At 43.0% G+C, this 17921-nt stretch overlaps 1 protein-coding gene across 1 annotated transcript in view; it reads left to right on the top strand.

Moving 5' to 3' along the window:
- Positions 1-17228, top strand: part of LOC139547010 (nck-associated protein 5-like) — an 88957-nt gene extending 71729 nt beyond the window's left edge. The window contains exons 11-12 of the mRNA XM_071356042.1: positions 1722-2114; positions 13604-17228. Coding sequence (XP_071212143.1) covers positions 1722-2114; positions 13604-13608 — 398 coding nt within the window. The 3' untranslated portion in view covers positions 13609-17228. The remainder of the gene's footprint in view (positions 1-1721; positions 2115-13603) is intronic.
- The last annotated feature ends 693 nt before the right edge of the window (positions 17229-17921 follow it).

The raw sequence follows: 17921 nt of genomic DNA, 5'->3' as shown, positions 1-17921 counted from the left end.
ACCCGAAGGACTTCTGTGTGACTTTAAGATATTGAATATACAGTTGACCTTTAAAGAGTTTAGATGTTCATACTGTTCCATTTGTGCATCTCCGGTTGTTTGTAGCCACTGAACTTTGTAGGTGTTAGCTTGTTAGTCGTTATTCAGTGTCTTTTCATTCTTTCAGGCAAATTGAAAGGAGATCAGACAAGGACAGGATCCTTAGCTAGTGCCAAGGCCTTTTTGAGGGCAATCAATGGTCAACCTCTCTGATGCTGCCTTCCCATGCAAGGAAGTGTCACAGAGGTCCTTGTTAAGTTTTTCCTTCAAAAACACAATAATCAATAACGTCTGCGATCTGTATCGTGCTCTTGCCCTTATTAGTTCATCCTATTAGTTACTCCTGCTTGTGTGACAGGAAAGCAAGAGCTACTTCCATCGTTGTTGTTATTTATTTCGAGAGCTGTTTGTCACAGGTTTGTCACAATTTGGAACTGACCCCCTGAATCGTCTAAGTTTATTCTTGATGTATAATTAAAACACATAGTGAATGAAGACACCCAATTATCAGTGAAGTTGTCAGTTAGCAGCCCACCTGTTTCTCTGGATTGCTGAAGAGGAGCCAGTATTTTATTTTCTGTTGCTAAAGAAGTCTACTGGCTATTAGGTAGAAAATCATGCCAGCATGACAAGGAGACAGGGACTTTGATGGTTTGATTTCAATATATCTTGTTCTGAGCTGTGTTTGTCTGTGCCAGGAGGTGCATGTGAAAGAATGCAGTGTGAGAATGCAAAATGACAGAGTTGTCATTATTGTACTATAATTATTTTATACATTAAATATTCAAACATTGTGTTGCCCAGCATACTACATGAAGTGTACAGTTGTATTACAGTTGAAAAAGATACGTATTCAAAATTGCTTGAACAGTAATTCATTAGCAATCGCTTTGTCACCAACTGTACAATATCATAAATGCACTTCATTTGACACACTGCCACTAAATCACAATCTCAATTGGTCTCAAAAGTGCCACATTTCCCCTAAGCTTTATCCACCATGATTCCTCTCTGTTTGGGTGAAGCCCATTCTCTCTGGTGGCAACCGTGGTATCATGCGCTAATTAGCGAGGAATCATTAGCCAGCATCACAGTTAAATGTAATTGGATTGTACGTAACTACCATCCATCTGGCTTGGCTCTTAGAGAGGACCTTTGCCGAGTGGCGTAGAACGAAAAAAACAGACCATCTGTTGCATTAATGCACTGAAATTACCACAAGGCGGCCTGGGTGACAGCCAGTCGCAGCTGGTTAAGACTCCCTCATGCACAACATAATGTGGTCGAGATAGGACAGGGGGCAAGGAGAGAACAGACAATCAAACCAGGCTGGAGAGAAAATAATTCATTAAAATTGATCATGTTGAGGATAATGTTGCATTTCATGTTGTGGAGACATATTTCCAATGCTATTATAAACCCATTAATTCATAGATTTTCGATGTTATACTAGTCATAACATGAGGTAGTTCATTATTCAGAGGGCATAAATAACACAAGATTTTTGCGGTGTGATTGTATTTCGTTTTTATTTGATGCAATACAGCAGGCCTATGCTTGACTCTTGATGATACCTACTTAACCAATTATATGAAAACATGTCATTCTGTTTAGATGTTTCCTTTTGTTGTGTGTCACTCCTGCATCTCCAAGCCCTATCATGTTTTTTCCTTGTGCCTCAGGCTCCGGCTGCAAGATGCGAACGTTGGACAGCGGCATTGGAACGTTCCCCCTCCTCGATTCCTCCTCCTTCTACTCCTCCATCCTCCACCTCCTTCCCAAGTCCACATCGGCCCAACACTCCCTCAGCCCTCCCAGTGCTCCCAGTTCCTCTAGTGAGGAGGTGTCAGCCTCCCCATTACCCCGGTGGAGAGTACCGTCTGGCTCAAAAGACCCTCCCTGCAGCCAACCAGGCCTGGACAGCTCCTCGTTATCCAACACCACTGTGACCCTTGTCCAATCAGTGCCTTATCCCACTGTGGCCTTCCTTCAGCCTGTCCAATCCCTGTCTGAGCCCCTTGTGACCTGTGCCAGTGTGTGTGATACCCAGAGCAAGCTGCCCAGACTAGCCTCAGGTAAAGTCAATAGACCACTTGTCCAGAGATACATCTGTCTGGTCATCGGGAACTCAGTCGCGGTCTCAACTTACCGTTGAGAGTTAAGGAGAAAACACATCGCACCAATTGATGGTCTCCAATTTGTTCGCTGTTCGTTCGCATGTTGGACCCGCTGGTGGGAAACTGACAGCTGTAATTTCTCCCCGTTTTTTTACATTTAGAATCGGTTTGCAAATTACAACCGGCACTCTGTTCAGAGGTGCTAAGTATAAACGCTTGACAATCCTATCGGTGTGTCCTTGTCTTTAGAATGGTAGAATACAAAGGTGGCAATTTTTTAATTTGGTAGTGCATCAGCAGTTTTCCTCTTCCTACGTCAGTCACTGACAGTCACTCAATTAGCCCCATTGCAAAATGTGTAGAATTTCAGAAAATGTGCTTTAAAACTGCATCATTTTCTTTGCAACCCTTGGCAAAATAGGTGGAATTGCAGGAACATTTTCTCTCCACTGCCAAAAAGGGGGCCTCTAAAATATTTTGCCCGTGAGGTAAATACAGTCCCGGAGGGGACAGTGATCAGACCTTGTTATTACTCCAACTAAAGCCAGCATTAAGGCAGAGGATCACATTTTAAGTGAGCAGAGAGAAGAGGCTTGCCCATATTAGTATGCGAATGATAGCCCCAGTTTAGACTCTGCTAAAGAGACACTCTCAATTAGCCTGTCATGAGAGGAGATTTGGTGGTGATTCAAATTCATATCTCACTTGCTAGGTTCCATCCAATTGGTGACAGATTTTCATAAAAGGCTGTGAGTGATGACGGAATGCAAATATAAATACCTTTTGTGGTATAATTACCATGTACCAAATAAAAAATCCAAGTTAAATGGGTTTCCATCGAATTTTCAACTCTACTGATGGTTTTCTCACTCAAAAATGTTGCTTTATATTGCGAGTGTGCCCACTCTGGTATTGGCACATGCAATCTAGCCAACAGCTCAGATACAGTGTGGTTAGGCCTATAGCCTGCATGTTTTTTCTTCTTCTAGGCAAATCAGTTAAGAACAAATTCTTATTTACAATGACAGCCTAGGAACAGTGGGTTAACTGCCTTGTTCAGGGGCAGAATGGTAGATTTTTACATTTACATTTACATTTACATTTAAGTCATTTAGCAGACGCTCTTATCCAGAGCGACTTACAAATTGGTGCATTCACCTTATGATATCCAGTGGAACAACCACTTTACAATAGTGCATCTAACTCTTTTAAGGGGGGGGGGGTTAGAAGGATTACTTTATCCTATCCTAGGTATTCCTTAAAGAGGTGGGGTTTCAGGTGTCTCCGGAAGGTGGTGATTGACTCCGCTGACCTGGCGTCGTGAGGGAGTTTGTTCCACCATTGGGGTGCCAGAGCAGCGAACAGTTTTGATTGGGCTGAGCGGGAACTGTACTTCCTCAGAGGTAGGGAGGCGAGCAGGCCAGAGGTGGATGAACGCAGTGCCCTTGTTTGGGTGTAGGGCCTGATCAGAGCCTGAAGGTACGGAGGTGCCGTTCCCCTCACAGCTCCGTAGGCAAGCACCATGGTCTTGTAGCGGATGCGAGCTTCAACTGGAAGCCAGTGGAGAGAGCGGAGGAGCGGGGTGACGTGAGAGAACTTGGGAAAGTTGAACACCAGACGGGCTGCGGCGTTCTGGATGAGTTGTAGGGGTTTAATGGCACAGGCAGGGAGCCCAGCCAACAGCGAGTTGCAGTAATCCAGACGGGAGATGACAAGTGCCTGGATTAGGACCTGCGCCGCTTCCTGCGTGAGGCAGGGTCGTACTCTGCGAATGTTGTAGAGCATGAACCTACAGGAACGGGTCACCGCCTTGATGTTAGTTGAGAACGACAGGGTGTTGTCCAGGATCACGCCAAGGTTCTTAGCACTCTGGGAGGAGGACACAATGGAGTTGTCAACCGTGATGGCGAGATCATGGAACGGGCAGTCCTTCCCCGGGAGGAAGAGCAGCTCCGTCTTGCCGAGGTTCAGCTTGAGGTGGTGATCCGTCATCCACACTGATATGTCTGCCAGACATGCAGAGATGCGATTCACCACCTGGTTATCAGAGGGGGGAAAGGAGAAGATTAATTGTGTGTCGTCTGCATAGCAATGATAGGAGAGACCATGTGAGGATATGACAGAGCCAAGTGACTTGGTGTATAGCGAGAATAGGAGAGGGCCTAGAACAGAGCCCTGGGGGACACCAGTGGTGAGAGCACGTGGTGCGGAGACAGATTCTCGCCACGCCACCTGGTAGGAGCGACCTGTCAGGTAGGACGCAATCCAAGCGTGGGCCGCGCCGGAGATGCCCAGCTCGGAGAGGGTGGAGAGGAGGATCTGATGGTTCACAGTATCAAAGGCAGCCGATAGGTCTAGAAGGATGAGAGCAGAGGAGAGAGAGTTAGCTTTAGCAGTGCGGAGCGCCTCCGTGACACAGAGAAGAGCAGTCTCAGTTGAATGACTAGTCTTGAAACCTGACTGATTTGGATCAAGAAGGTCATTCTGAGAGAGATAGCAGGAGAGCTGGCCAAGGACGGCACGTTCAAGAGTTTTGGAGAGAAAAGAAAGAAGGGATACTGGTCTGTAGTTGTTGACATCGGAGGGATCGAGTGTAGGTTTTTTCAGAAGGGGTGCAACTCTCGCTCTCTTGAAGACGGAAGGGACGTAGCCAGCGGTCAAGGATGAGTTGATGAGCGAGGTGAGGTAAGGGAGAAGGTCTCCGGAAATGGTCTGGAGAAGAGAGGAGGGGATAGGGTCAAGCGGGCAGGTTGTTGGGCGGCCGGCCGTCACAAGACGCGAGATTTCATCTGGAGAGAGAGGGGAGAAAGAGGTCAAAGCACAGGGTAGGGCAGTGTGAGCAGAACCAGCGGTGTCGTTTGACTTAGCAAACGAGGATCGGATGTCGTCGACCTTCTTTTCAAAATGGTTGACGAAGTCATCAGCAGAGAGGGAGGAGGGGGGAGGAGGGGGAGGAGGATTCAGGAGGGAGGAGAAGGTGGCAAAGAGCTTCCTAGGGTTAGAGGCAGATGCTTGGAATTTAGAGTGGTAGAAATTGGCTTTAGCAGCAGAGACAGAAGAGGAGAATGTAGAGAGGAGGGAGTGAAAGGATGCCAGGTCCGCAGGGAGGCGAGTTTTCCTCCATTTCCGCTCGGCTGCCCGGAGCCCTGTTCTGTGAGCTCGCAATGAGTCGTCGAGCCACGTAGCAGGAGGGGAGGACCGAGCCGGCCTGGAGGATAGGGGACATAGAGAGTCAAAGGATGCAGAAAGGGAGGAGAGGAGGGTTGAGGAGGCAGAATCAGGAGATAGGTTGGAGAAGGTTTGAGCAGAGGGAAGAGATGATAGGATGGAAGAGGAGAGAGTAGCGGGGGAGAGAGAGCGAAGGTTGGGACGGCGCGATACCATCCGAGTAGGGGCAGTGTGGGAAGTGTTGGATGAGAGCGAGAGGGAAAAGGATACAAGGTAGTGGTCGGAGACTTGGAGGGGAGTTGCAATGAGATTAGTGGAAGAACAGCATCTAGTAAAGATGAGGTCAAGCGTATTGCCTGCCTTGTGAGTAGGGGGGGAAGGTGAGAGGGTGAGGTCAAAAGAGGAGAGGAGTGGAAAGAAGGAGGCAGAGAGGAATGAGTCAAAGGTAGACGTGGGGAGGTTAAAGTCACCCAGAACTGTGAGAGGTGAGCCATCCTCAGGAAAGGAACTTATCAGGGCGTCAAGCTCATTGATGAACTCTCCAAGGGAACCTGGAGGGCGATAAATGATAAGGATGTTAAGCTTGAAAGGGCTGGTAACTGTGACAGCATGGAATTCAAAGGAGGCGATAGACAGATGGGTCAGGGGAGAAAGAGAGAATGTCCACTTGGGAGAGATGAGGATCCCAGTGCCACCACCCCGCTGACCAGAAGCTCTCGGGGTGTGCGAGAACACGTGGGCAGACGAGGAGAGAGCAGTAGGAGTAGCAGTGTTATCAGTGGTAATCCATGTTTCCGTCAGTGCCAAGAAGTCGAGGGACTGGAGGGAAGCATAGGCTGAGATGAACTCTGCCTTGTTGGCCGCAGATCGGCAGTTCCAGAGGCTGCCTGAGACCTGGAACTCCACGTGGGTCGTGCGCGCTGGGACCACCAGGTTAGAGTAGCAGCGGCCACGCGGTGTGAAGCGTTTGTATGGTCTGTGCAGAGAGGAGAGAACAGGGATAGACAGACACATAGTTGACAGGCTACAGAAGAGGCTACGCTAATGCAAAGGAGATTGGAATGACAAGTGGACTACACGTCTCGAATGTTCAGAAAGTTAAGCTTACGTTGCAAAAAATCTTATTGACTAAAATGATATAGTACTGCTGGCTGGTGAAATAGGCTAGCTAGCAGTGGCTGCGTTGTTGACTTTGTTTGAAAGTGTAGCTGGCTAGGTAACCTCTAACTGGCTAGGTAACCTCGACAATTACTCTAGACTACACAATTATCTTGGATACAAAGACGGCTATGTAGCCAGCTAAGATCAAACAAATCAAACTGTTGTACTGTAATGAAATGAAATGTAATACTACCTGTGGAGCAAAGCGGAATGCAACTACTCGCTCCAACCCGGAAGTGCGTATCGTAGAGGGAGAGGCAATAGAAGTGTTGTTTCTTGTATTATTGTCTTTTGTGTCTTTAGAGGACTGCTTCACCTTAATGTCCCCTTTCTCTTTTCTTCTGTCCTTATTTTGTCCCACTTTGTCCCTTCTTTGTCCCTTCTTCTCTTCTACCAACTAGACACTCCTTGTTAGCTAGCTAGCTTCTTCCAGGAATGTCCCTAGCAACTGCCTAGCAACAGGTAAACAACTTAGCTAGCTAAGAAAACGGTATAATTTTATGAAAAATTGTTACTTTTCAAAAGCCTTTCTTCTTTGTTTGCTGCTTGTTTGGTCTCCTATTCAGTTTGCAGTTTTCTTTTGATTTTTTTTGATGTACTTTACTCTAAAAAAACATTTAAATTTCAATATTTGTAGGAGCTCATCTTTTCAGCTGCTGCTGCTTAATTTGGAACTCCGGAACTGACACTTTACCTTGTCAGCTCGGGATTCAATCTAGCATCCTTTCGGTTACTGACCCAATGCTCTTGTAACGAATCTCATCCTCGTTTGACGAGGAATATGAAAGATCGGACCAAAGTGCAGCGTGGTACGTGTTCATGATTTATTAAATAAAAACTGAACATTGAAATACAAAAAAACAACAAAGAGAGTGAACGAAACAACGAAACAGTTCTGTAAGGTGACATACACTAAACAGAAAATAACTACCCACAAACACAGGTGGGAACAGGCTACCTAAGTATGGTTCTCAATCAGAGACAACGATTGACGGCTGCCTCTGATTGGGAATCATACCAGGCCAAACACAGAAATACAAAACATAGAACAAAACATAGAATGCCCACCCCAACTCACGCCCTGACCAACCCAAAATAGAGAATTAAAAAAGGAACTAAGGTCAGAACGTGACAGCTCTAACCACTAGGATACCTTGGCGCCCCAAAATGATGAGATTATTATGAGAATACTATGAGATTATTATGAGATTATTATGGACAAAAGAGCGAGATTATTTTTATTTGTCCAACGGCAGCCAAACATTGATGATCCTGTCACCAGAATCAGACACTCAATATTTACATTAATATTTACATTATGTTCACTGTGCAATTTCACCACAATGTGAAAAAATTAATTTAATCTGTAGCCTAATAAACTGCATGATTTCCCAAGTCTCCAAGTTTACTTCGATATGATGGTTATTATAATAATATTTGGGCATAAAAGTGTTTCCACCAACATTTCTCGCATAACTTATTAGACCTGTTTTTTTTTTTATCTGATATGTACTTAACTCTGATAAAAAGGTTGGATGGAAACCCGGTTATAGTGATGCACAGAGAGTTTATTTTTTGGTTGGCACAATTTCTGAGGTGGGGTGTAGTGTCAAGAGAAAAACAGACAAAAATGGCCAATGTTAAGTGATGCCCAGATAATTCCTTAGGATGGGACAATAACAATAACTTCTGTTAATTACCGAACACCAGATTCAGTGAAAAAGGCTCTATGCTCTAGATGTTTTCTATTACAACTGTAATGTTCTCCTGTTACTGTTTGCAAAGCAATAGAACAATCGCTTAATAACTTATTTTATGGATGAGGTTCACTTTGTATGGGATGACACTCAGCAGTATCATGGAAACAACCTCCTTTTCGAAAGCAATATGTACGGGAAAAAAAACATGTTGTGCTCTGACAACTAGAGAGGAGGTGCTGCCGAAAAGTGAGTAACTACTGGGAATGGATGTAATATTATTGTATGTTTAATAAAATATGACTTTTTACACATGGAGAGAGTGTTGCACCCTACACCCGTCTGCATTGCAGATATTGTTACCCTGAGGGTGTAAGAGCAAATCAACTTGACACTGCTGTTATATTGCTGTCTTAGAATACTGAGAATCTGTTAGGAATGTAATGACCAGGGCCTCCTTAGTGGCGCAGTGGTCTAAAGCACTGCATCGCAGTGCATCGCACCACAGACCTGGGTTTGATCTCAGGCTGTGTCACAACCGGCTGTGACCGTGAGTCCCATAGAGCGGCGCACAATTGGCCCAGCCTTGTCTGGGTTAGGGGAGGGTTTGGCCGGGGGAGCTTTACTTGGCTCATCGTGCTCTAGCGACCCCTTGTGGTGGGCCGGGTGCCTGCAGGCTGATCCTGGTTGTCAGTTGAACGGTGTTTCCTCCAACACATTGGTGCAGCTGGCTTCCAGGTTAAGCGAGCGGGTGTTATGTTTGGCGGGTCATGTTTCGGAGGACGCATGACTCGACTTTTGCCTCTCCTGAGCCCGTTGTGGAGTTGCTGCGATGAGACAAGATTTAAAAAGGCGGTAAAATACTCAAAAATAAATGTAATGACCATAAAACTTGAACAAAACCGTGCTCTCTCTCTCTTCTTTTTTCAGCAGTTAGAATGACATGATCGTGAAAGACTGACAAGGACAACTGCTAAGAAACAATCAGCAGTGAGTTGTTTTTAAAACATTATTATATGTTTTATTGGTAGGTGGAATGGAACCAATGATATTGAGACATTTCAAATCAAAGACAAGCCCTGCCAACATAGAGAGCAGACAAGACTCCAGTTTACTGTTAGAACCGTTAGCCGTTTTATATCCAATTAATTGATTATAGCAATCAAGGAATGCACACAAGTCATTTTCAGAATAGAATAACTGTTCTACAATCATCGGTAGTTGATCAACCATAGGCCTGCACTTACAGGAGTAAATATGTAAGAAGACTGGTTCTGTGGAGCTAGTAAAAATATACAATTACACAGCAAATGTACAAATATTTATTTGATTTTAATTTGATTTATTTCACCTTTATTTAACCAGGTAGGCCAGTTGAGAACAAGTTCTCATTTACAACTGCATTGTCGGAACTAGAAGCACAAGCATTTCGCTGCACTCGCATTAACATCTGCTAACCATGTGTATGTGACAAATACAATTTGATTTGATTTGACCTTGCCAAGATAAAGCATAGCAGTGCAACAAAAACAACAACACAGTTACACATAAACAAACGTACAGTCAATAACACAAAATAAAATAAAAATAGAAAGATCTATGTACAGTGTGTGCCAATGTAGAAGAGTAGGGAGGTAGGAAATAAATAGTCCATAGAGGCGAAAATAATTACAATTTAGCATTAATACTGGAGGGATATATGTGCAGATGATGATGTGCAAGTAGAGGTACTGGGGTGCAAAAGAGCAAGAGTGTAAGTAATAATAAGGGGATGAGGTAGTCGGGAGTGCTATTTACAGATTGGCTGTGTACAGGTACAGTGATCGGTAAGCTGCTCTGACAGCTGATGCTTAAAGTTAGAGAGGGCGATATAAGACTCCAGCTTCAGAGATTTTTGCAATTCGTTCCAGTCATTGGCAGCAACGAGAGCATAGAGGTCGCAGTGGTGGGTAGTATATGGGGCTTTGGTGATAAAACGGATGGCACTGTGAAAGACTACATCCAGTTTGCTGAGTAGAGTGTTGGGGGCTATTTTGTAAATGACATCGCCAAAGTGAAAGTGAAGGAGGCTTTGTTGCGAAATAGGAAGCCGATTCTGGATTTAATTTTGGATTGGAGATACTTAATGTGAGTCTGGAAGGAGAGTTTACAGTCTAGCCAGACACCTAGGTATTTGTAGTTGTCCACATATTCTAGGTCAGAACCATCAAGAGTCGTGATGCTAGTCGGGTGGGAGGGTGCGGGCAGCAATCGATTGTAGAGCATGCATTTAGTTTTACTAGCATTTAAAAGCAGTTGGAGGCCACGGAAGGAGTGTTGTATGGCGTTGAAGCTCGTCTGGAGGTTTGTTAGCACAGTGTCCAAGAAGGGCCAGATGTATACAGAATGGTGTCGTCTGCGTAGAGGTGGATCAGAGAATCACCAGCAGCAAGAGCGACATCATTGATGTATACAGAGAAAAGAGTTGGCCAGAGAATTGAGCCCTGTGGCACCCCCATAGAGACTGCCAGAGGTCCAGACAACAGGCCCTCCGATTTGACACACTGAACTCTATCTGAGAAGTAGTTGGTAAACCATGCGAGGCAGTCATTTGAGAAGCCAAGGCGATTGAGTCTGTCGATAAAAATGCGGTGATTGACAGAGTCGAAAGCCTTGGCCAGGTCAATGAAGATGGCTGCACAGTACTGTCTTTTATCGATGGTGGCTATGATATCGTTTAGGACCTTGAGGGTGGCTGAGGTGCACCCATGACCAGCTCGAAAACCAGATTGCATAGTGGAGAAAGTACGATGGAATTCGAAATGGTCGGTGATCTGTTTATTAACTTGACTTTCGAAGATTTTAGAAAGGCAGGGCAGGATGGATATAGGTCTATAACAGATTGGGTCTAAGGTGTCTACCCTTTGAAGAGGGGGATGACCGCGGCAACTTTCCAATCTTTGGGTTGAATCAAAGGTTTGGGTTCCAATCAAAGGTTGAATAGGTTAGTAATAAGGGTTGCAACAATTTTAGAAAGAGAGGGTCCAGATTGTTTAGCCCAGCTGATTTGTAGGGATCCATATTTTATATTTTGCAGCTCTTTCAGAACATCAGCTGTCTGGATTTGGGTGAAGGAGAAGTGGGGGGGGGGGGGGGGGGGGGTGCTGTTGCTGCAGGGGGTGCTGAGGTGTTGGCCGGGGTAGGGGTAGCCAGGTGGAAAGCATGGCCAGTCGTGGAAAATGCTTATTGAAATTATCAATTATCGTAGATATATCGGTGTTGACAGTGTTTCCTATCCTCAGTGCAGTGGACAGCTGGGAGGAGGTGCTCTTATTCTCCATGGACTTTACAATGTCCCAAAACTTTTGGGAATTAGTGCTACAGGAAGCAAATTTCTGTTTGAAAAAGCTAGCCTTAGCTTTCCTAACTGACTGAGTATATTGGTTCCTGACTTCCCTGAAGAGATGCATATCGCGGGGGCTATCGATGCTAATGCAGAACGCCACTGGATGTGTTTGTGCTGGTCAAGGGCAGTCAAGTCTGGGGTGAACCAAGGGCTATATCTGTTCTTAGTTCCACATTTTTTTGAATTGGGCATGCTTATTTAAGATGGAGAGGAAAGCACTTCTGAAGAGCAATCAGGCATCCTCTACTGACGGGATGAGGTCAATATCCTTCCAGGATACCAGGGCCAGGTCGGTTAGAAAGGCCTGTTCCCTGAAGTGTTTTAGGGAGCGTTTGACAGTGATGCATTAAATATCTCACTGCATTAAATCTGTCATGAAATAGGTGCGATTGTTTAGTATAGTATTTTATTAGGATCCCCGTTAGCTGTTTCTAAAGCAGCAGCAGCTACTCTTCCTCAGGTCAATTTTGAGAATAGCAACTATAAAAATAATAAAAACAAGTGGGTCACTATCAATTCACTTCCAAAAGTATTATATTGTTTCCTGGTTGCACTCGACCACCATAAAGCTCTTGATTATTTATCTTCAATTCCAATTGCCAAATTGGAGTATGATGAGTCATTTAACAGTGTCCTGTGGATGCCACACTTACGGTTAAAGACTGGGGCCACCCTGATTTCTCCGTCAGGTTCATGGGAGTATTGATTAAACCCATTACTATACAAGCCCACAGGTCTACGCTATTTGTCAAGCGCGGCCTCTAACTCTCCACCTTCACTGGATGTCCCCAGGAGGACAGAATGACCATAAATATAGTCTAGTGTATTCCTGTGTGTCACTGTAAAAGTAATGTAGACTGACTGGAACATCAACACATATATTGATGACAGTACAAATATATTGATGACAGTACTTTTATGTATTTTAGGTAACTTAATTGAACTACCATTCAGATAATTTTCTACGTGTAAAAGCACTTTGACAATTTGGAAAAAGTGTGACTTCTGTCTTCTGCATCGTAATTCTGTATAGGTTACTTTTTCCTGAGAGGAAAACAGGAAGTATGTGACATGTATTTCAGAGTTTTTAAATCACTCCTGGCAAATTTCTTTCAAGCATGTGTTCCGGTACAGTAGCCTTAAACATGTCTTTGCAATGTGCTGGTCCCAAGGTCAAAGTATAATATTAACAGTAAGGTTAGTATTTGGTGTGTGTATTAGCTAAGAGCATAACGATTCACAGTATTAATAATAATGTATGATTGGTGAACCAGAGTTTTTGCTGGTCAGGTAAGTGCCCCATGCACAGCTGTAATTATTTAATTCAGTCCTCTAGGTCCCCACTTTGACCCAATGATTGACATGATGACATTATTGGTATATCTTTAAAGCCAGAGGTTAAACCTGATCTATATGTGTTCCTACAAAAAATCTCCCCTGAAACCGACTAAATAGCCATGCAAAGAGACATCAAATGTAATTGGTAGTTCAGAAAGGGGTGATTTAGAATACATTAGCATCTCTCACCTCCCCCTAGTTGTTCTTGTTTAATGCAGTAATGTACTTAATTAACGTTTAAAAGTCTTTGTCATTTGAGTAACAACCTTGGGGCTAGGTTCCATCGTCAAATATGCAGCCTTCAGTGAAACATCATTATGAGCAAGAATGATTGAAGTTTATGACTTTGACCCTATGTTGCATTCCAACACCTTGGCAGCTGCAGAGCGACAGGTGTCTCGGACATTTTGCTGAGCTCATAATCGTCCAATTGCAAATGATTCATGCCATCGCAATGAAACTCCTTGATTGTCCATATGGCTGAAACGCTAAGATTTGAGGTACTTGTGTATTATTAGTAGGAAGGTTGAAGTTGAACTTTCATCCCGACAGCAGTGGGTGGAGAGTTTGCTGTTTTTCATAATGAAACAATTGCATTTGCATTTTTTTGTGTGACACAGATGTTGTGTCATTTGTGTGACACAGATGTTGATTTTTCCACATGTATCATCTAATCCTGTTTTCCTCTTCCATTTCAGAATGAATTATGGAACAAAATGGGCAGCATCGAGGGGAGAGAGACAGTGAGAGAGGGCAATCAGCAAGCATGTAACCTACAGGGAGATGCATGATTACAATGGCTCATGGATCAAACAAAAGCACTATACCTACCTTTAGGAATAGAACTGCCCTTGAAAACATGTCATGTCAACATATGAAGGCTAGAAGCCTGAAAGTTGCCAATTTCCTTCTGATGAGTTTCTGTCCACAGGACCAGACGTGTTAAAATCGACTATTGATTTACAGTCACAGGCAATTATAATCATCATTGGACTTGGTTTGCTGTACTTGACACACATTAGCCTCTTCCGTAGCTTTACCAGTTAACTCACACTTAGGTACTGTGCTGTAATTTCTAATTGCTCCTTATCTTATCAACTTAATTGTAGACGGATGGCGTGGGAAGAACGCCACAATGACCTTCTCTCTTTCGGGGGGGTTTAATGAAAGGGATAGTTCACTCAATTTACAAAATATTGATTTCCTTACCCTGTATAAGCAGTCTTTGGACAAGGTAAGACATGTTTATTGAAAATATACTTTTGCCCAATAAGCACTTGTTTTCTCTCAAATAGATAGTTAAAGATATTGGGTAGGTAGCTAGCGAATTTTTGCCATATTAGCATAGACATACAGCAAGTCAAGCACCTCAAAACAAGACCTTGTATCAAGAACAAGATACAACTAGCTGAAAAGAGCCACCTACGATTGAAGCTAGCTAGCGAATTTTTGCCATATTAGCATAGACATACAGAAAGTCAAGCACCTCAAAACAAGACCTTGTATCAAGAACAAGATACAACTAGCTGAAACAAGCCACCTACGATTCCCCACATGGCAGCTTCTTGTCAATGTTGCTAGCTATCTGACCATTCAGAATCATAGCAACTCATGGTCTTCTGCCCCATCAATGCGCAGGCATAATTTTCTTGACGTTGTCGGGCAACCCGTCTATATGTACTGTCAACTGACACACAAAATTAGTGCGCAACAAACATAACTTCCAGGACGTCTGACTGGCTAATAAGCTATCAATCACAGAAGCACAGTATAGGCAGGATCTCCACTCATAACTGTGTCGTTCCACCTCAAAAATCACCAGAAAGAAGATTGACACCCACCATCTCAGATTGTTCTGAAATCGGTTCTGTAGTTAGTGACAGATTCCATTAGCGTTCCTGAAACATAATTTTGTTGAAATATAATTTGATCTCTGAGAAATTCAGATAATTGATTGCACCCAAATTGGGCATTTTAATTGACAGGATTCTGATAATATTCAATAAATACAGTACCCAACATCCGATATGGACCAAACATGGGATGACTCAACTGTATGTCACTACATTGAATAGATTCACCCTAAAACCGCATGAACAAGTAAATTAAAAAGCACGTTAGCTTTGTATATAACAAGCACTTTTAATGACGTGTTACACATTACTGAACTCTTGTATGTACATTATACCTATGAACTCAGTTATACATAAGCGCAACATGAATATTGCTATGCAATCAGCTCAGGGAAATGCCATTACTCATTTAGGAAACACTTAATAGATGGCTATATGGAAGTTATAAGCAGGTTTTCAATTTAACCCCAACACATGATTTTTGTATAATGTAATGTATATTTACAGTGCCTTCAGAAAGTATTCACACCCTTTAACTTTTTCCACATTTTGTTGTTTATTTTTGTATTTATTTAACCTGGCAAGTCAGTTTAGAACAAATTCTTATTTACAATGATAGCCTACCACGGCCAAACCCTCCCCTAACCCAGACAATGCTGGGCCAATGGTGCGCTGCCCTATGAGACTCCCAATCACGGACGTTTGTGATACAGACCAGGATCAAACCCGGGTCTATAGTGACGCTTCTAGCACCCTACGCCACTCAGGATCCCTGTGTTACAGCCTGAGATTAAAATAGATTAAATCGAGATTTTTTTGTCACTTGCCTACACACAATAACCCATAATTTCAAAGTAGAATTATGTTTTTCGATAATATATATATATATATATTTTTTTTTTTTACAAATGATTTAAAAATGTAAAGCTGAAATGTATTCAACCCCTTTGTTGTGACAAGCCTAAATAAGTTCCGGAGTACAAATTTGCTCAACATGTCACATAATAAGTTGCATGGACTGACTGTGAATGACTGCCTCATCTTTGTACCCCAAAAATACAGTTATTGGTAAGGTCCCTGAGTCGAGCATTATATTTCAAACACAGTGTCAACCACAAATGCCTTGTAAAGAAGGGCACCTATTGGTAGTTGGGTAAACATTTTAAAAGCAGACACTGTAGATCCCTTTGAGCATGGTGAAGTTATTCATTGGATGGTGTATCAATACACACAGTCACTACAAAGACACAGGCATCCTTCTTAACATAGTTGCCGGAGAGGAAGGAAACCACACAGGGATTTCACCATGAGGCCAACAGTTACAGAGTCAAACAGTTACAGAGTTTAATGGCTGTGATAGGAGAAAACTGAGGATGGATCAACAACATTATAGTTACTCCACAATACTAACCTAAATGACAGAGTGAAAAGAAAGAAGCCTGTACAGAATAAAACATATTCCAAAACATGCATCCTGTTTGCAATAAGGCACTAAAGTAAAACTACAGAAATTATAGCAAAAAAAACTTTTTGTCTTCAATACAACACATCATCACTGAGTACCATTCTTCACATTTTCAAGCATGGTGGTGTGTGTAGGTGAGAGAAAAAAACAATTTAATCAATTTTGAATTCAGGCTGTAACACAACAAAATGTGCAATAATTTAAAGGGTATGAATATGTTCTGTATAAACGTTATATGTATAAAATAACTGTGTGAGGTATTGCGTTTAGGCAACTCACTTTTAAGCTCCAAATATAATGCATATTGTGTACTCTACTGATCTTTCATTGTTATGAATGCATCCTGACATGTTTGGCTGCTATATGAAATGTTTTGCTTCCCTAACCTTTTTTAAAATTGTTTCCCTACCTTGACTTTTATACATTGTGACGACCATTTACCCCAGGGTGGTCTCTCTCCTCCTGGGTATACAGTAGTGCATAATCAGTCCTGGTAACCTGGGGTATTTTAGACACCACACCAGAGGCAGAATAAGGACATAACAAAAATATATTAGCACTGTTGTGACCTATTGTATTGCCCCCATATTCCCAACCAACCATAGTCCATCCTACGTCACCACTTATGACAAAATGTGTAAATGTAGTATGACAGAAAACAACGTTGGGCTTTCTGAGAAGCAAGCCAAACATTCCCTAAAACTATTGGGATACATATCAGGTCAATTTTCTATATGACTACAGAGATAGTCTCGATTGATACTCCCTATAAAGAGACATTTAAAGAGGCTATCTGCATTTCAACAGAAACTAAGTTTCTGAGCTATTGTTTTGGTAAAAAATCTGAGGTGTGGGGCTGGAGAAATGTAACAACTTTCAAATTCATAGACAGAGATATGGGTGCAAGGACTGAGCATACATGATATTCTAATTATTGTGTTAATCATGTTTTGAGGCTGTACAGTATTTGCTTACAATTAAACAATGGAGTAAAACAAGCTTATATTTTGGTATGACAGTTGAACTAAGCTAATTAGGAATTTCTAAGTTATACTCAATACAATCACAGATTGCACTTTTAACCTTATGTATGAAACATAAACTATTGTGTAACATTAATTGACGACTGTAACGGCAGTCTAAGTCGTCCTCCTCCTCAGACGAGGAGAGGCGAGAAGGATCGGAGGACCAATGTACAGCGTGGTAAGTTTCCATGATTTAATAACAAGAAAACTAGACAAAATACAAAACAACAAACGTACTAACCGTCACAGTCCCGTGTGGCACAAACACTGACACAGGAAACAACCACCCACAAAATCCCAACACAAAACAAGCCACCTATATATGATTCTCAATCAGGGACAACGATTGACAGCTGCCTCTGATCGAGAACCATATTAGGCTGAACACAGAAACAGACAAACTAGACACACAACATAGAATGCCCACCCAGCTCACGTCCTGACCAACACTAAAACAAGCACAACACATAAGAACTCTGGTCAGGACGTTACAGTACCCCCCTCCTGAGGTGCGGACTCCGAACGCACCCCTAAAACTCAAGAGTAGGGTCTGGGTGGGCATCTGTCCGCGGTGGCGGCTCCGGCGCAGGACGAGGACACCACTCCACCATTGTCTTTGTCCCCCTCCTTAGTGTCCTTTGAGTGGCGACCCTCGCCCCCGACCCTGGTCTAG

This window comes from Salvelinus alpinus, chromosome 20 (genome assembly GCF_045679555.1).
Source record: "Salvelinus alpinus chromosome 20, SLU_Salpinus.1, whole genome shotgun sequence".
In the NCBI taxonomy this organism is placed as follows: Eukaryota; Metazoa; Chordata; class Actinopteri; order Salmoniformes; family Salmonidae; genus Salvelinus; species Salvelinus alpinus.
The sequence above is the reverse complement of the archived record's forward strand: the minus strand, read 5'-3'. Positions and strand labels throughout refer to the sequence as shown.